This window comes from Lissotriton helveticus, chromosome 1_2 (genome assembly GCF_964261635.1).
Source record: "Lissotriton helveticus chromosome 1_2, aLisHel1.1, whole genome shotgun sequence".
Taxonomy (NCBI): Eukaryota; Metazoa; Chordata; class Amphibia; order Caudata; family Salamandridae; genus Lissotriton; species Lissotriton helveticus.
Genome location: NC_136058.1, coordinates 253,151,533 through 253,172,218, shown reverse-complemented (window position 1 = coordinate 253,172,218; position 20,686 = coordinate 253,151,533). Strand labels below are relative to the sequence as shown.

General features: G+C 42.2%; 1 protein-coding gene across 1 annotated transcript in view; it reads left to right on the top strand.

The window, feature by feature from the left end:
* Positions 1–20,686, top strand: part of LOC144800615 (vitamin D3 hydroxylase-associated protein-like) — a 465,511-nt gene that overhangs the window by 246,783 nt on the left and 198,042 nt on the right. Inside the window, exon 5 of the mRNA XM_078671693.1 lies at positions 19,945–20,151. Coding sequence (XP_078527819.1) covers positions 19,945–20,151 — 207 coding nt within the window. The remainder of the gene's footprint in view (positions 1–19,944; positions 20,152–20,686) is intronic.

The window sequence follows — 20,686 nt, the reverse complement described above, 5'->3', positions numbered from 1 at the left end:
TAGATTGCCATTTTGGTTGTTTCCAGATAAGTCTGGCCGCCTGGTTCTGGACCAGTTGTAGTCTTCTCAAAAGACCTGCTGGGAGTCCTAAGTAGAGGCTGTTTGAAAAGTCTGAGTGGGAGAGAACAAGTGCAATAGTCACCTGAATCAGTGCAGAATGTGACAACAAGTGTGCTATTTTTTTTAATCTTTCTAAGCTGGAAGAAGCTGGCAGATACAACAGCTCCCACCTGTGCTTTGAGAGAAAGATCTGCGCTGAGCGTGACCCCCAGGCTCTTGACCGACATAGGTTTAGCAGGGGGGGGGCCCAGGTCAAGTGGCCAAAAGTGTGGACCCCAGCTTAGTTCGCTTTTCTCGGGCAAGATCAGTTCCGTCTTACCCGGGCTCAGCTTAAGATGGTTGACATTCATCCATCTCTGTATGTGTGTCATAGTCTTTTGGAACTCGGCCACAGTGTCTGGAGTATTTAAGGGAAAGACAAGCTGAAGGTCGTCTGCATAATTAAAAATGGTGACTTTATAATTCTTTAGGGAGTGTAGTAATGGGCGGAGGTATAGATTAAACAATAATGGGGAAAGTGAGGATCCCTGAGGGACCCCACAGGTGGAGAGAGATCTAGAAGCTGTGAAAGTCCCTAATCGCACTGATTGTGTGCGGCCTTCAATGAAGGAGGTTATCCAGCTCAGAGCAGGGCCCCTGAGGCCCGCCTGCTCAACACGGTTGATCAGAATGTCATAGTCAACCGTGTCGAACGCGGCCGACAAATCGAGGAGCACAAGGGCCTGATGGATATCCTTATCTGCATTGGACCTTAGAGTGTCTTGTACTGCTAGTATCACGGCTTCAGTAGAGTGGCATGGACGGAAGCCTGCCTGGTTCGGTTCCAGATACTCGGTACTCTCAATAAAGTTTGACAGGCAACTAGAGACATACGCCTCTAAAAGTTTAGACAGATAGGGCAGGGGAGAAATAGGCCTGTAGTTGGTTGAATCCAGCGGGTCCGCTCCCGGTTTCTTTACTAGGGGAATAAGCAGAGCGTTCTTGAAGCTGCTGGGTACCTTACCCTGTGAGAGGGACTCATTTAGTATAGGAAGAATGCCTTGTGGAATAGCTGTCTCTTTAAAAATATGTGGTGGACAGATATCATTAGGAGAACCTGACTTGACCCTGGAAAGGAGTTCCTAGAAGGACTTTGTATCAATGGGAGGGAGGGATTCCAGTGTAACAGGGTTAAAGTAACTGTCATCCGTAGGAACCTGATTTAAGGGTATGGGTATGCTCTGTTTTATGGTGACGATCTTGTGTTTAAAAAAATGATTTAGAGAGTCACATAGTTCTTGCGTGGGGATTACAGGAGGGGCAGTTCTCTCATTGTTGCAGAGATCGTTAACTATGTTAAAAACATCTTTAGATTTATTCTGAGAGTTTAAAATTTTTGCTGAGAAATAGTCTGTTTTATGCTTTAAAATAGTTTTTTGATAGTTTTTTCGAGCAAAACAGTAGGCCTCTTTGTCTTGTGGTTGGTAGTTTATTCGCCATTTCCTTTCTTTTTGCCGGACCTCAAGCTTTAAATGCTTTAGATCAGGAGTAAACCATTTATGGGCATCACTATTACGTGAACCAGAGAAGTTCACTAGAGTCGCATGAGTGTCAGCCACCTGCTGGAGCCATTGCAGAAGCGCCATCTCCATATTGTCTAGGTCGGTACTTGTAGAGGGCAGTGACGTGGCCAGTGTATCTAGAAAGGCCGGTAAGTTTGTGTCTTTCCATTTCCTGATTTCCCCACCCGCCCGAGGTGACGATCTCATGTACCTGCTGATTGTGAATGTGAAATGAATGAGAAAGTGGTCAGACCAGATGCAGGGCATTATGGAAATAGCGGAAAATGGAAGGTTATGGGACCATATTTGGTCCAGGCTGTGACCTTTCTCGTGGGTAGGGGAGTGTATATATTGGGTCAGATTTATGTCTGTGAACAGGTCTAGAAGTTCTGATGCCTGGGTATCAACATCTGTGCTGTCGAACCAATAATTAAGATCCCCGATCCGGGCAATCCTAGGGTAGTTTGTTACCAGCGAGGCTAGTTGTTCTGTAAGTGATGTAGGGAACGTAGGAGTGTGGGGGTTGATAAAGCAAAACTGTCAGTGTCGGTTTTGATGACAATATTCTCAGTATCTGTTAAGACCAAGGAGGGGAGTGCAATGAAATTGAGATTTTTATGGATAATAGCGGCAATCCCCCCCCACCCGATTTACCAGAAGGACGGTTAGCTGTTATGATGGAGTAATCGGACCGGAGTGCAGCTAAAATGTCTGTTGGTGAGTCTTCGGTAAGCCAGGTTTCTGTAATCAGAAGAATATCAGGATTCTGAGAGGTCAGTAGTAAGAAAATGTCCCTTTGGTGTTTCACCATCGATCGTGTATTCAAATGCATGCAGCGAAGTTTCAGCTGTGGCTTAGTGTTTACGTGAGTGCCGGTAAATTGGGAATTTTTGTATTTGTGATCGGGGCCAGAAAGTGTGTCTTCAAAATATGCGGGGGTAAAGTTGGGCAGAGATGATCAGGAGGTTTTAAGGAGAGTAAATCATCTGATGAGTAAGAAAATATTTGGCCATGGTCTATGGCCCCTGGCCCCGGCCGGCCGCGGACGGGCGCAGACGGGCTTACCTTAGGCGCACCTTCGTTGCGCCCGCTGCGCTCATCCGTTGCGCTCTCGAAGACACTCCCCAGAAGAGCTAGACCGCTAGCTCCGGTCCAACCCAGTCCAAGATGGTGCCTCGCCCTCCACACAAACTGCACAGTCAGCCGCGGTGGAACGGGCGAGGTACAACTCAAGTAGTGCTTTACAAATCAATACAGTGCACAAAAAATGGTGAGTGACACTCTTAAAATAATTTTAAAATATCAGAACAGCACCAGCATCTAAATCATGCCCGCGCTGTCCTCAGGCTTTCTAAAAGTATTATGCGCGGTGTAGCAGTTCGTGTTGCTGTCAATTCCCCCAGCGAACCTCAGGAGCTGCCACCACCTGAGAGTGGCCAGAGGAGATAAATAAAGGGGCGAAGACTGCTCAGGGTCTTCTGCCCGGAGTGTAAACCAGTGTGGGGTCTCGTCATTCCCTGCTCCTGGTCGCACTGCACTTGGTCCCAGTGTGCATCACCACAACCCCATGCACCCAGAGCGGTCCGCCCCAGATTTCAGTTCTGTTAATTTTAAACACTCAGCTTTGTCTTGTGTGCCCTTTGTGTCTGCTGCCTACATTTCAGACCACTCTTACCCAGTCCAAAGATCAGGGCTTGATCCATCACCGTTATTTAGCTCACTGCCCCATCCCAGCTCAGAACCTGGCTATATGCAAATCAGTCTGTCCCTGGCCCAGTGCATCATGGGAACAGGGCAGACCAAACTACCAAGCCAATTCTTCACCAGAAAGGAGACAAGCTTCCGGGGACCGGTTTCTTGCATTTCAGCCTCGTCGGCCCGGCTTGCTTGAATCCTGATGGAGCAGTGAGCAAGGGACTCATGTCTGAGTATACCCTGCCACACCTATAGTGGCCAAAAACGATTCAGAAAAGGGGGTGGTGATGAACAGAGTCTCTGAATTAAGCAGACCACTCTTACCCAGTCCAAAGATCAGGGCTTGATCCATCACCGTTATTTAGCTCACTGCCCCATCCCAGCTCAGAACCTGGCTATATTCAAATCAGTCTGTCCCTGGCCCAGTGCATCATAGGAACAGGGCAGACCAAACTACCAAGCCAATTCTTCACCAGAAAGGAGACAAGCTTCCGGGGACCATCAGGATTCAAGCAAGCCGGGCCGAAGACGGCTGTAATGCCAGAAACCGGTCCCCGGAAGCTTGTTTCCTTTCCAGTAAAGAATTGGCTTGGTAGTTTGGTCACTTTCTTAGTCCTCCTTTAGCGATTTATTAAAAAGATCACTGGCAAAGTTCCCTCTTGCAGGGATTGTTTGGTTTTTAACACAAAAACGCTCAAGGGTCAGAGCTATAATGACCGGCACAAATTTTCACTATTAGTAATGCCTATCTAGCAAAATATTCCTTGTGCGACACGGTCGAGGATGTGACCCATATACACCCCCTGATAGTGGCTAAACAGTCACGGAAACATATATCGCAAAAAATTGACCCGCAACAAGGTTTATATACAAGTACCTAATTATCAGATTTCTATATTTCACAAGTGTTATTGATGTTAAGAAGAAAACTTCCCACAAATAAGAATCTCAAAAGAAGTTGATTGAAGATTTTCCAATTTTCTTTATTCAATGTTTCAATTAAAAATAACAGAATTGCTTGTTGCCAACGCATTTTGTCACATCCGTGACTTCTTCAGGGCTGTAAGCAATTATATAAAAAACATACATATTACAATACAAATACATCTCTCTACAATTAACAACTATTAAAAACAAGCACATAGCTCCTGTCATTTCATATAGTGTTTTTAAGATCAGTAAAAAAACTCTTATAATCATTTTTCAAATCGTTTGCATATCTTATTCCAGTCAGTATTCTGGGGAAGTTTAAACCACAATTATTATAATGATGTCTTGACATGTGAGCCAAGGTAGTTTCAGAAACAAATCGGGAGGAGACATGCTAAAAAGAACTACCTTCTTTTTTATAGTTTGTGGTGAAGACTACACAATAAACATATGTAGCAAATATCTTTTGACAATAGTGACCGCAGTATGGATAGCTGTTCTATGTGTGCAGAATGCCATTAAATCTATATTTCATAAAACAGTCTCTTGGTTTTCATACCTCAATTAGTAATTTTTCCGAAAAATTATAGCGACAGCCACCATATAGTTTCTATGTATTCACAGTCTGATATCTAAAAGTGAGATAACAAAGATTACTAAATCACAAAAAAACAACAATTAAGAAGCATAGCAATATTCCAGACTATTAGCATTTTTTTGTCTAAATATAGTTCTCTGCATTGCATATTGTTGTGCATAACACCACATGTATATTATTGATATATTCAATTAGGGAGTAGAGACATTTACAACCAGTTGGACCACTATCACAACGTATGTGGCCCAGCATTGTTGGGAATTGTAGTTGGAATATATTATCATAGCACATAATGGCACTTCAGAAATACTGGGTCATATAATATCGTCCGTGCGATCACTTCACCTCATCAGCTGTAGCATAGCTAAATTGATAGCACGGCGTCAGCTAAAAACCAAATTTGGAACAGATCACGGTTCGAGACCCGGGACCCGCTCCATCCGGTTATATTTAAAAAAAACACGTTTTTGGGTTTGTAATTTTAACCATGCAGTTGGGCTAAGAAAACTCAGTAGTACAATATCGTAAATGCGATCATTACAGCTCCACAGATGTAGCATAGCTACACTGATAGTACATCGCTAGCGCCAGACTAGATTCGTACAGATCGCGGTTCGAGACCCGAGACTCACTTTATTCGGTAAACCCCATTGTGAGATTGTAATTTTACCCATTCAATCGGACCATGATTACATTCCCAAAAAATACCCTGAAGACAAAACATGTTTGTTTCAGGTCCAGAGAGTATATCTTTTCTTCCAAAACTATTTCCTATATCTGTTCCATGTGATATCTTGCGAAGCATGCCCAGATTACATACAGATGTTAGTAGCATGAAAGTGTAATAGTAATGTAGCCCTTCTTATGAATTGTGTCTCGATAATGTTTGGTTTTTAAAATGCTAATTTCTAAGTATAATGTCTCTGAAACCTATGATTTTTTTCAGTGAATTTCAGAGGTTTTATAAATGCTAATTTCTAACTATAACGTCTCTGAAACCTATGGTTTTTTCAGTGAATTTCAAAGGTTTTTTAAATGCTAATTTTTAAGTGTAATAGTAGTTATACCTATTTTTTTGTACTGATTTTCTACAGTTTTTTAACTGTTTATTTATAAATATTTTATTCATTAAATAACAAATGTTTTTCTGAAAATTGCAAAACAAAAAATTCATTTCTTTCCCAAATTTTTTTGGAGTCGCGCACCCAAAGTGTGCACATCACGGTGGGTGCGCGGATTCTAGCCGCTATTTTAGAAAAATCGCGAAGGTTCTGCGTACGGTGTGTGGCGGCTGCATGTTTTTCAGTTACATCATATACATTTAATATTACGTGATGTGCGCGATTGGTATGCGACCAGTCCGCAACTCCTGCTCCTGAGCATTCGCGACACATGCGCATTACGATACGCGAAGCTTGCGCGGTGGCGTGACGTGATATATGTGCTGGGGCGAGCTGGATGCGCGACTCCTGCAAAAAAATTTTATGTTCTAAAATGATATGTATGTGTCTTTAATATATATATTAGGGCTAGAGATGATCTAATATATTCATAAAAATAAAATATGTGTACTTATAATAAACATATCAATTTTAAATATATTTTTGCGAAGTCGCGTCGGGTACGTACTTTGTGAGCGCAGAGTGCGCGGATCCCATGTGACCTAAAACAAAAGATTTCAATGGCATCTGTCAGCAGCAGCAGCAGGAGGAAGTATGTTCTGAAGAAGAATTCTTGCAGGAGGCACAACGTCCACAGAGGCCAGAATCTGTAGTGTGGATATTCTTCACTTTTCCACCTGGAGAGAAGGAAGTAAATGCGAGAAAGGTAACGTGCGCAATTTGTGACCGAGTCCTGTCAAGAGGCAGTGAGAAAAAATACTCTGGAGGCACTGCTTCTATGTAAATGCATCTCCGGACGACACATCTCTCAATCTTGCTCGGGAGGAAATGAGCTGAGCTGCTTTGAACCCCTCACCTGCTGTGGCAAGTACGTCTGGAGCATCCTCAAGAACACCTGCAATGGACATTAGTCCAGAATTCGCCTTTCTCGAGCAACACTGCGTGAAGTGTAAGAAACTTATATGCTTCGGTGAGCAGTCGGTGGATGCAGTTTGTGCTGCGCAACACAACCATCGTTGTTACATTTTTTTGTTGTTGTTTTTGGAATGATAATTCCAAAAGTTTCCTGTTTTATTCGCCCTATTTTTTGTTCATTTTTTGAAAAAACTCCACCAAAAATGCAACATTGTTAAAAAAAAGTACAAAAGAAACAAGAAGAAAAAAAAAGTTCTTATCAGAACTACCTTATCTGGTTAAAGAAATAACTATAATTGCAAGGTAATGTGTGAAAGTTTGGTTGAATATATGTATACAGCATGATTGACTGAAAGAATGCATTAGTAGTGTATGGTGAATTTATAGGTGAAGATTCATGAGGAAGTACTGCAGCGTGACACTGCAATCACTTTAGCTGCACTGCGGCACTTCCGAAGCACAGGGATGTAACATATGTACATGAATATGTTGCAACTCTGTGCTTCCCTTTGCACTGCTGCACAAACTGCAGCCATGCGGTGACACTGGCACAACCATGGTGCAAGGATGTCTGTGTTGTGCAGGAAGGGACACCAAAATTCTAGGTTTCTTTTTTAACGTTAAGTAAGTTGCATATTACAATGGATGGTGTGGGGTTGGAAGCAGGGCCTGGCATTGTACTACCCCCACCCAAGATTGCTGCTCCTGCCTTCCCTCCTCCTAGCCATCCATTGTCCAAGTCCATGTCCCTGCTCCCTTATTACAGCCCTGTGTGGCCTTTGTTCTGTCACTGGCCTTCCCGCCTTCTCTGAACAGTTAGCTTGCTGCCCCATCCACCTTCTCCCCATCCTCTGTTGTCTGAATCCATGGACTAGCCTCCTCCCTCCTCCCTCCTGCCATGCATGGTCTGATGTGCTGCCACTGCCCTCCATTTAGCATGATGTACCAGTCCACTCCTCCTACCCTCCATTGCCCAATTCTATGCCCCATAATTGACCTCCTGATTAGCCTCTGTGCTTAGCTTGCTGCCCTTATTGTCCTCCCCTCTGCCCTCCGATGTCTGTGTGCATGCCTCTGCTCCAACCTTTTTGCCCACCAAGTTCCATGGACCTGCCACTCCTATCTACTGTCTCCTATCTACTATTCTGTTGAGCTGCCACTCCCCTCCCACCTGCCTAGCATTGTCAGATGACTGTAACCTCCCCCTGCCACCTCCACCCTGCCTGTCCACATTCCATGCCCCTATCCCCTTCCTCCTGTCCTCCATGGTCCGTTTTACTGTCACACCCTTCTGCCCTTCCTGGTCTGTTGTGCTGCAACTGCTCCTCCTGCCTGCCCCGCGTGGTCTGCTGTGGGGCACCTTCCCCTGTACTCTCTTGTCTGTGCCCAGATCCTGACCCTCCCTTCTATCCTCCATGGTCCTTTGTGCATGCCCCTGCACCCTCCTTCTTGGCCATCATAGCCATTGTGCTGCCACTAACCCTCCCGCTTGCCATGCACGGTCTTCTGAGTGGCTACATCCCCTCCCACCTTCCCTGTGTGGTCAGCTATCTACACCTGACCCCGTCCATGGTCTGTGTGTATGCCGTTATAGTCTCACTGTTGCTCTCCATGGTGTGTCTTGCTTCTAGTGCCCATCCTGCCTGACCTCCGTGGTCATCTTGCTGCTCCTGCCCTGCCCTGCCCCCGGCCCATTTACCCCCTTGCCCCCAGCCCTCTCTTTCCATGTGCAGACCCCTATTCCCTCCCTCCTGGCTGGTCTGTTCCATTGTAATGCCCCTGATCTGTCCCTCCTGCCCTTTATGGTCCGTTATGCTGCAGCTTTCTCTCCGGTCTGTCCATTATGATCAGCTAGCTACCATTGCCTCTTTCCCCTCTGTTCCCTGTTGTCCATGTGCATGGTCCTGTCCCCTCCCTATTGCTTTCAATGGACTGCACTCCCATCCCGCTTGCCCTGTGTGGTGTATTGGGCTGCTGCAAACCCTAATGCCTGCCCTGTAGGGTAATTTTTGTGCACCTCTCCATGTCCCTCCTGTCCTCTGTTATCTGAGCCCATGTCCCTCCCCCAATTCCTCCTGCCTTCCATGATCCAATGTACCATACTTGCTAACATTTTGAACTTGGTAAGAGGGAGATTTTGAGAAAAAAACTGGGGTATTTGCATTGAAAAAGAGGAGATTGTAGACGGGAGAAAGATCAAATAAAGCCCATTTGGGCTTAAAAACATTGGATGTTCCCTGACTGAATCGGGTCTGTTGGCATGTATGGTTGTACTACCACTGTCTCTTCCTTCCGACCCACAATGGTCTAGTATATTGCCGCAGCCTCTTTTGCCAGTCATGTATTGTTGGTTTGTTGCCCCTGCCCCCCTTTCCACTGCCCTCCATAGTCTCTTGTGCTGCCACTGCCCTTCCTGCCTGCCCAGTGTGGTTGAATTGTTACCTCTGCACCCTCCTACCTTCCTTCAATTTTCAGAGTCCGTGCCCTTGACCTCTACCTCTCAACAGTATCCTAATGAACAACTAGATTGCTAACATTCTATATTTATTACAAGAGTGTGGAACACCTGACGTCCTCTTGATGTAATTAAAACCGTAATACCTAGATCATTTCCTTTAGAAATTACATATATGAGAGGGTCTTATTTGCATCAAAATTATGGTTAGTGCTCTAAAAAATTAAAATGAGGACATATGTTCTGAGTTTTCAAATAGCGACAAAGCACTTTTAAATTATTTGTTATCTTTGTTTTTTTATCCAGTTGACCACTTGATTCCACTTAGGGGAGAGGATGTGGTGTTAATTCAAGAGCTGCAGACTTTGCAACTGGGGAACCAGGTTGAAGTTTCTGCTTCAGCTCGACATTCTGTGATTCTGGTCAAATCACTTAATCTCCCCATGTCTAAAACCAAAATAAATTTGTTCTTGTGTGATGTAACCAATGCTCATGTAAAGCCCTTCAATACCTGTCAAGTCTGCACTATATAAAACTGCAAAAAAACACCAAAAATAAAAAGTGTTTTGCACACTTCTGTCATTGGGCTACATGTGGGCTACATGTGGGTGATATTTGTGCTACATTTGGGCTGTTTTGTCTCTGGTGGCCATCCTGGGGGATTTATTTGTTATGAAGTTTCCTAATTTCATCATTTACTACAGTCTCCTCAGTAGGAAATACTTTCAGTTTTTTACTTTGATTCCATCACAAAGGCATTCAGATGTGTCACATATTTGCCATAAATTCTGAATGTTAGCACTCTAGTTGCTCATTAGATCACTGTAGTAAAGCTACTGCTCACCAGGGAAGTCTGCAGCTGGTATTGAAAGTGCATGTTTCCGTCTGCATGTCAGAATTATTTAATAAAATAGAAGAGGGTTTGAGAAGTCCCTCAAAATGTGCCCTAATTTTTCTTTCTGCAGCACTAATCGTACTTTCTATAGCAAAATGAACCCCCTCATTTTGTTCCTTTTTAAATTAAATGTTTTAAAAGTTACCACTTTATTCCAATCATGATGGCGTCAGGTGTGCCATTCCTTTGTAATAAGTAGGACTGTTACCGCTCTAGTTGTTCTTTAGAACACTCTGAGAAGCTGCAGTAGAACACAAAGGAATCAACTGGCAGCCTCTGCCCTTGTTGGATGTACATGTTGTACTCAGAATGTCAGACTTCATTCTCACATGACTGAGAAAGACAATGTGAATTTACAGAAAATATGCTCTCAGTTTAGTTTATAGATCACCTTCCAAACCTCTGTGGGAAAAGCATGAGAAAATCGTTTTTTCTCAAACATGATTCATGATATCCCAGCAGAAGGCTTTTTCCCATGGTAAAATCACCTTAGAGCACACCACAATTCCTAAAATGAGTATGGTACCATCAACAAATGATTTTGAATGTAACTAAAGTCTTTAAACCTTCTATTAACTGCAATGCATTTCAATGGGGTGCTATCATGTATATTTGTCCCAAGATGGCTGCCAGCACTTTTTGGATAAACAGCCAATCAGATCTCACGATGAGATGTGTGGTTAGGCTTGGCCCAGATATATATAATTCTTTTTCCATTAATATTTAAAAAAAACTACTGAACGGATTTACACCATTTCACAAGAAGAGCTCTTTCTGAACCAAGGGCTACCTTTCTGCTAAATTTGGTGTAATTCCATTCAGCAGTTCGGGCTGTAGCCGTGTCTAAAGTTTCCTATAAAAAATTGCATGGAGAAAACACGTTTTGGGACCCCACTTTTTCTCTGCCCCTACTTGCCGAATCACCCCGAAACTTTCATGATAGGAGTGGACTAAAGAGGGCCATAAGTTTTGAAAATTTCGCGAAGATTCGTCAATCTGCGCCAAAGTTATTGGGAATAGAATGTTGCAATTTTCCTATGGTAACTAGGTCCTAACTCGAACTACCTGCTGGCGACTGCCAGTAGGTAATATATATATATTATACTATGGTATGGCCTGTCATTGTATAGTATACCCTGTCATTGTACAGTATAGTGTGGTATGGCCTGTCATTGTATAGTCTAGTGTGGTATGCCTTTCATTCTGTAGTGTGATATGCTATGTTATGACCTGCCATTGTATAGTATAGTGCGGTATGGTAAGGTATGCAATGGTATGCTATGGCATGCCTGTCATTGCATGGCTTGGTATGGCTTGTCATTAATAGTATGGTATGGCCTGTCATGGTATGGTACAACCTATCGTTGTGTAGTATACAAGGGTATGGTCTGGCCAGACATTGTATAGTATTGTATGTTAAATATTACAGCAGCAAACGTTAATTGTGAAAAACGCAGACTATGTGGAAATAGCCCAAGGAAGAAAGTATGTTTGTTCCCCCATAATAAATAAAAGTGGCATGCTGCCAAATTGTACGTTTATCAAATTGTGCAGATCCTATAAAAAATGTTTTTGTGTAGTTAAACTGTAGACACGAATCAATGGAAGCAATAGCAATGCTAGCAGCAAACAAGCAAAACTCACTTTACAATATAGGAATAGAAGTGTCTACACCCCTTCGATACTTTGGTCACTGAGATACATATCTTAGTAAACTTGAGTTTCAGATATAATAACAGACCTATCCCCCATTTATTAAATTTGCATGAGCTAGTAGATTTCTGCCTCGAAGGCTCTTTAGCTACGAATGGGGTTGCGTTCTATTAGAGGATTTTGAGGTCTATAAAGAGTGGGTTTTTCTTGGATTGGGTTTCCATATTTTAATCTTTAATTTAAGTACATTTAATTGCTCATTTAGCGTTTTATTGCTTTTGATCATTATGCTAATTCACCCCCCAAACAGCACAACCTTGAAAGCATTTCAAAAGTCTGTGGAGACTGGGAAGAGCTCAAATTCTCCATAACAAAACTTTTGCGTGTTCCTTTTCCTGAGTGAAGAGTGGATGGGACCTTTAACAGGTCATCATTAAACCTCCAACATCTGCTTTAACCTCCAATACCTGCTTTCGGTCCAGCATGCGACTTTTTAGAGTCCTAGAGAAGCAAGTTTGATTGTATATGACCATGGACTCTGCATAGGATTCTTCAGGTTGGTTAAGTTACTGGCTTTTAATTAAGAGATGATCAATAACTGAGAAGGTTTGTGGACGTCTTTTAGGAGTCACCAGAAGTTGCAGCAGCTACTACTGGATTGAACCTGGTGACCCATGCCCTCCTATATACCAGGAGCAGCCGCTGTGGTGGTGAACAGACGCTTGGAAGGGCGGTACCAGCTCATGCGGTCATTCAGGCCTGAAAACTAAGTCTGCAGTGCATGGTAAAATCTATAAGGCTGCACACTGTAGAGCAACATTACACATCGCCCTCTTCAAAGGCTTCTGCCACAACTAAGAAGACATTGCAAAAAGCTCAAGGTCTGGGTTGTATGACAGAATATCAATCATAATAATGTTTCTAGTACAGAAATACCATGGTCAAAACTTTAACCCCCAAGCTATATTCTTATAATAAATATAGGTTAAGGTACACATGTCACGTGGCCCATGGGGACACCATTGTTTTCCATAAGTTAGCATGAGTACGCTGCAGACTGACCGCTTGTTTGCGCACGTTACTACTCAAGTTTATTTTGCAAATGCCTTTTTTGATATTTTTACATGAGAACTTACCGCTGTGTTCACACTTTGCAGGTTCCCGGGACTTAGTCGGAGCATCGTGAAAAAGGTCGAACAACAATGCCCCTTGTTATTCTGTTATGGTCAGGCCCTAGCACCTAGACAAAACATACAGATGCAGCTCTTGTTTGGGAATACGTACTTTGGTCATATTGGAACACATGGATAGGTAGCGGACACTTGGAGAGAGACCTTTCCAGGGAGAAGAGCATGACAGCACCTATGATGTAGATCTACCATCAATAGACAGTGGTACTGGGTCTTCAGATAACGCCCAGAGAGCTTCTAAAATATAATCATCCTGCTTCTGCACAAGGGGAGGATGGTTATGATATGCTGTTTCTCACAATCGCAGGCCCTTTTATGATTTACGGACTACTTGCTATGGTGACCGTATTTGTGTTATGAATTTTTCTGCCTATTGTGGCAAGTATACTGCATATTAGAGCACGTTAGTTAAAATAAATATTTTAAACTTGTTCGTGTCTCTGTCAGATCTTATTATGGACAAGTACAAGAGTGTTAGCGAAAGGGTGTGTCATGCAACCCCGATTCCTGAGAGAGTCGGGAGTGTTCTGTGCTGGGGAGTCTAATCACTTGTTTCTCTGTGAGTGAGTAGTAGGGCATGTGAGACACTATAGCTAGTCGGTCCAGGGCTTATGGGTACTAAGGTGATAGAATGTCTCAGTCCCTATATACTAAAGTCTCATAATCATACGCATGGTTCTGTGTCTGCGCAAACTCCCTGCAACACATACATCATGTTAAAAAATATTGTGATTCAAAATATCAACATTATCATGTTAAGTGCGTATATTTAATTTTAATTATAACATGATTATGATTTCAATTCAAACTTAACTCAAATGGTCCCACGATATAGCTTCCAATGAGTCAAGGGCCACATCACATTACTTGAAGTCACTTAACATTTTCTTGAATTGGTGACCATGAGTCCATTTTGCTGGAAAAATGATGAAAGAAAGATCATTTTCATTTGGGTGTTGGATCCTTCAGCTATCTTTGAGGTCAACCTAGCTGCAAAGTTTACACACACATTTGAGATTTGGTGAGGCGAAATTTAGATTGAAGTCCTTTCTATATATCCTTCGAATGGAAGGTAAAAAATTTCCTCAAACAATTAATATATTATTCTGAGGGATGGTTCCTATCTTATTGCTTAATTTTGAGCCACTGTGGGTCGTTGATAGCAAGGGTATATATATATATATATAGGGATGTGATATATATATTTTATGTTGTCTTTTTGCAATCTTGTTATGAGCCATGTGCCATTCTCATCTGTTTTTACAGGGATGACAGAGTTTATTAAAGTTGCTACACCTTTGTTACACATGGACATTGCCTTTTTCAAGCCTGGCCTAGACTCTTGGAGGAAGCAATGACCCATTTAAGTTCACCAGAATATTTCTGCCAATTTGGTGGGTGTGACTTTTCGTGTTAAGCCATAGAATGTTCTGTACTCATTTTGTATTTGGTATATAAAGGTGACTGCAATTATATCATTCTGTCAAATTAGTGAACTGTGGTATCTTTCAAGTGATAGAATCATTAAACACGAAAGAAACGATCCCTTATAATAAGCCATATTACTTTTCAACAGGGCCACCCAGCGACCCCGCAATAAAGCACTATAACAACTAGGGTGAGACACAATATATAGCAGGGAAATTGGAGAAAGTACTAATCAGCAGTGAAATAATTAAAGGGATAAAATATGGGGGAATTGCCTTGTAAATCATTCCTTTTCATACCCATCCAACTCTAGCGATGAGTGAAGACAATGAACCTCCAAAGAAGAGTCTTCAAACCCACCAATTAACAAAAGTAAATCTTAATATTGGACTCAAATGACACAAGAATCATTAGAACTATTAATTTCCAAGTTCAATTATAAACCTTTAGATTAGGATAGACTGTTGCAGTGGTTGGTATGTAGTGTTAAAAATGAGAATTGGGCACATGTTATTAAGTCGGAGCACATTAATGACCTGTACAGAGCAGCTCATTAAACATTCCTTTCTAGAGTAAGGTAGCTGTAAAGATCACCTATAATCTGAATCTGAATCTGAATCGTACAGCTGTAAGTGTACCGAACCTTCAAGAAGTTGACTATTGATCAGGTAATATTTACTTGAACTGAATTATTGGAGTAATTGGAAAAATATAGATGCAAACGTTATAGGAGATTTGTAGAATCCAGCATTGGTAGTGAGTGTTGTACAACAGCGCGTGAGTGATTAAATCATCCAAAACCGCAGTCCTAACTATCGTCATGAGTGCTGCGAGCCGACATCCAACTGAGGTATTGTATAAGAATGTCACCATATCTGCAGGCTCTCTATTTGTATGACACTCTGACCCTTGCTAGACCAGAAAAAAAACAGATTTCTGTCTTTAAGATATTTTCTCTTGTGAAGTGCTACAGTCGCCTTCGACTTTTCTTGTGACCTATTTATTTTTATACTTTCACTATTTGTTTATTTTTTCTTCATTGCGTTTGGAACAAGCTCTATGTGCTGGTAATGCAGGGATCTGAAAATAGGAGTTTTAGGAAAACAAGTGATCTGGTGTATATATGATGGAAATCATTCTACCCTAAATTTCTTCGAGGATGAATTAGTGTTGTTTTCTACTCCTGAGAGTCCAAAGATACAGCGTTTGCCTCTGCGAATCCAGTTCTCTCAGTACAAAACCTCTTTCTGCATTTCCATGGTTTTAGATTCAACTGTTTGTGTGACTCTTTACTTTCATATTCCTATCTTCTAGGAAAGTAATTATAGATTTGGCTTCTGACTGTATTCTTGGAAGACCTTTTATGTCTGTGATTTCCTGTAATTTCTGCCTACATCAGGCCCATATTCACATTTGTGCTGGGTGTTATACTGCTGCTAGTTTTTATTCAATATTAGGTCCATTGCTCCCCACAGTTAGTTTTGTCTTTAATCAGTGAGTCAGTGGTTGTGGATTCCGCCTTTGTACATTTAAGTGACCATTTCTGTCTCTTGTCGGTCATGGTCTGCTATAGAATGTGGGTGTAGGTGTGTCTATTTCCTCAAGCAGAGACCATGTGGCTAATGCTGCACTCTAGGTCAGAGAGGATTGATTAGGTTTGATGACATTTGAGAGTAGAAATGGCCCCTCTGTCTGTCTAGATCGTGCACTTAGGTGCATATGGTGTGTGTGAGTTGCAGATGCAGAATTGTAGTAACACACTTTGAATCTGGAGAAACATGGGATATCTAACACGAAGTATGATGTTGATATTGGACTATTCCAGCATGTTTTGAGACTGCTTGGTACTGGCTGAGCTTCGTTTGAGTGACAAGAAATCTGTGTAACAGTATTTGCAGATGATGAGAAGAGGCCTTAAGTTTGGATTAAATTCATCTTGCATGTCTCCTTAAGCATAACTCGCTTGCCACATTTCATCAATAGCATCCAGGCGATAAGAAACAAATTCCGGTTATGTGCTCTAAAACATGATGATTCTGGAAGGACCTTCTGGCAAGCACCGTTTTAAGCTCAGACAAGCAGAACAAACTGAGACGAATCTGTCACCACTCAGATTTACCTGAGGTTCAAAAGGTGCATGGTAGTCCCATTGCAGTGTTGATCTCTGCATCAGTCTTTCTCTGTCACCCAGTGCTGTATAACTGAGGACACATTCCAGCATTTGAGGGTCATTTGCCACCATGGTGTTCAGCATTCCTGAGGCTTGTCTCTAAAAACGTTGAGTATGGGTAATTAGTAGAGTCACTGTTCATGCTATATTGCTCACAGTACCATCAAGATGTCCGCATTCTGTTTTGGAATCTTTCTCAAGGTTATTTTGGATTATGCTGCCTCATAAATGGCCTTCGGCAGTGGAGCTCCATAGCACGTGGCCATCTCGTCAGCATCTCATGGCAAATGTTCAAATGCCACAACATGGACAAACGATTCTGGTCTATGGTCCTGAAAGTTCATCTTGGGCTCAGGACCACAACACCCTCAAGTCTCAGACCATCTCAGGATTCACCAGATGTTCACCTGTCCTCAAGTACTCAACTTCCTGTAATTGAACTGTTTGCCTTGCCATTACAGGTCCTGTGCATGCTTCCTCCCCATAACCCACGAGGTGATTCTGAAATGCAAGATAAAGAAGCACAATTTTCATCTGATGGTTCCTCTTCAAATTCTAACACATGATCATCCCATTGCTGGTCATAGACCAGAACTAACACCTTCCTCAGTCATTTCTCCAGTTGTCTCAGTCACACTGGATCTCATTTCTCACTGTGGGTGGTTGAGCTTGAAACCTTGATTCCTGAAAAGAAAGCTGGCTGGATTACTTTCAACCAAATGAAACACTTTTGCATCCAGCTGACAGTTTGTATAATGGTATTTAAAGGATCAGTGAATTACATAGTTTTTCCCATTGTGCCGAACACCACTATATTAAGTTGCTCTTTCGAATGTGTTTTGTCATGTGCTTGTTGTAGCCAGTTGTTTGATTAAAACAGCTTAGTTAACCCCTTCGATGCTCATGACGGAACGGTTCCGTCATGAGCGTCGGTTGGCCTGTGCTCATGACGGAACCGTTCCGTCATGAGTCCGTTGGCTCATTAGAACGTTCAGCACAGCGCAGGAATCTGCGCCGCGCTGAAGTGGTTAAAAACAAGTGTCTGAAATGTTATGAAAAGGCGCTTTGAAACTTGCTTCTTCTGCTAGGGAGCCACTTCAGCAGTCCATGCTCATTATACAGATCTCGATGAAGGCAATGATCATTTTGTGTCAGCCACATGGCTAATGTTTGCTACTTGTCCACTTACATGCTTGAGCCTTTCTAGTTCCCACTTCCCTGTTGTTAATACTAGTGAAGAGTTATAGAAGATGCGTGAACATGCATTAAAGCAAATGTATGTGCCCAGTAGCAGCCCTTTTCTCAGGACAGGTATTGTTGTATTTTATTTCCAGAGACTCAAGTATTTTAGATAATAGCTAACATGTAGGCCCATATAATTATAGACAATGCAACAATATAGTACAGACTGGTCACGTGTAAGAGTCTCCAATGCATGGATTCTGATCCGGAGGTTGGCTAGTAGAGGGTTCTTTAGATGTGAATGGAGCCATTTTTCATGATTCAGTTAAAACAATTTGTTGTTGAGATTTCCAAAGTTTAGGAACATTGCCTTTAGAACAAACACTTCATGGTAAAGCTGTGTTTTTGTGCTGAAAAATACCCTTGCATTTGCAGAAGCGTATACATTTTCCTTGCATTTGCAGAAGCGTACACATTGTCCACGTTTCACTCTTGTTTTGACTTCATCATTAATAAACTGCGTTTGGCTTGTATATATTGCCTATGGGGAACATGAAACTGTAGACAGATCCTCAAAGTAGGGTTGCTTGTGGCTGATATGTACTTTAAGCAGAACTATGTGCTTCTTGTCACCAGGAGGTGCAGTTCATAATGCTATTTCTGCTGATTGAGTATAGCCACTTGGCTGAAGATGTGTTTTTATAGAGCCTTCAAATAGGACTTTGGTGCTTGGGGACAAATGCAGCCCACTTGCTTGACATGATGATGTCCCTAAACCTTTGCTGTGTGGTAATCTGTACTCCTTAACCAATCAAAAAGCAAATTAAGCAGTCACTATCATAATCTAGGTGGCTGGATTCTCCAGTACGATCAGCTTGACATTCAAGTTGGCTATCATGAGATGTTTGTGTAGCCACTGACCATGGAGGAGAGGAGCAAATAGCGCTCTGTGATAGACCATAGGACTGTGTCAGGCTGTCGCTAGAGAGGAGGTGGAAGCCTAGAGATACTGGCAGATAGGAGGAGGCAGCGGACAGAGGGGGTACAACCACAGATTTTGCCTTGGGATGTTGCAAGTGGCTTGGTTACAGGCAATTCCCAATGGATAAGTCGAATGAGTAATCCATAGTGGTACCCGTGACTTTTCGTCGTAGTTGAGTTGGGAGGTGGCTCTCATCCTAGATGTCTGGGTGTGGAAGAGGTTAGAGTACTGAAGTATACAAAAAAGTGATGGATGGAATGCTTGAATTCATCTAAGCCACTGGCAATTATTTGGGCCGCATTCCAGTATATTGTTATTCTGCACATGATGCTGGCTCAGTTTGGAGCCAGCCATATTGACCCTGCTCTGATGGGAGCAGTCAAGCCAGATCTGCCAAACCAGGTCCTCCCTGAACCAGAACACAAGCAACACAGGAACGTTTTCTCCCTTATTAGGTCTCATCAGCTGGTAGGGCTTGGTTGCAGCGACACAGTGTGATACGCACCCACATCTTTCAGGGTTTCAAGGCTTTATTCGTATGACAGTGTCGAAAACGGATGGACACCTTCGGTCTGGAAATAAAGACATCATGGTGTGGTCAATGTAGGCAGGTTAGGGTGATATAGGAACAAATGTGTCTGTTATTGTGGGTATTATTCAGATAATTTCTCAATATGAGGATGATACTTTAGGGTGTTTGACTGGAAAGTTTTTTTCTAAAGTGATATTGTCTCCCATTGATATATTAAATCTTAAATGTGAACGAGATAAGTCCCATTTTAAAATGTGTCTGTCTATTATCATGACCGATAAGCTTCTTCCGTGTGATAATTTTTGAGATAATTAAGATATTAGGAAATCGAATGGTGAAGAACTGTGGTGGTCAGTTGTTGAGATAGTAGTATCTGAGACTAAGGCTATTAATCCTTTGATGATGTAAAAGTGCCAATTAACCATACCAAAAATGTTCACATGGTTGTGCTTGGCCAACAGCATTGTAAACTACCTTTAATAAAAGTATTTATGCAGCAATTTTTTTTATCAATGTCTTCTAATTTAATACTTTTCCTGGGTCCATCGTCCAAAAAAACTAAAATATCATGAGTGTTGCTGTTTTGATTCATTTCAGCTACGACTGCAGTAATTTAATATTTGGACAAACTGTGAATCCCATGGACCATAAGAAATCCCCCGGTGGATCCTCTGGCGGCGAGGGAGCTCTTATATCTTCTGGTGGGTCCATTTTGGGGTTTGGATCAGACGTCGGAGGGAGCGTCCGCCTCCCTTCTTCCTTTTGTGGGATCTGCGGCTTTAAACCAACCGGAAACCGGCTCAGGTAATGAAAGTAGTTTATAATGTGTGTTTAAGTAGATTTTTATGCAAATTACTTTACAGGTGACTTGATGTGTGCATGGCAGGTTACGAACTCTTCATTAATTTGTCATGGCACTAACTACCAGGTGATATTTTATTTTGATCGCAGTCTTGTCCAGTTGAGCAGATGCTGCTGTCCTGCTGCCAAAAGTCATTTATTCGTTTGGTGGAAGGATCAAGAAGGGGTAGAAGGTGAAATGTCTTCACTCATGGTATTTCAGGTCAGAAGGTTAGGGTGCAAAGAATAAATAATTTTCTTTAGTATTTTTGATTATGTGTCTCAAAAATACGATTTACCTCAAGACTAAAGCGATTTAGATTTGCACAGACATTGTCTTAGAAATATATGAACCGACTACCCACATTTTTCTCTCTGCATTGTGGTACTATTAGTATAATATCCCTCTTCTTGGCAAAAAAGTTCTAAAGGGGAAGGAGACTTTATTAGGAGGAAACCTGGCACATCCTACCATGATGAGGTAAGGCACCAATGTCCC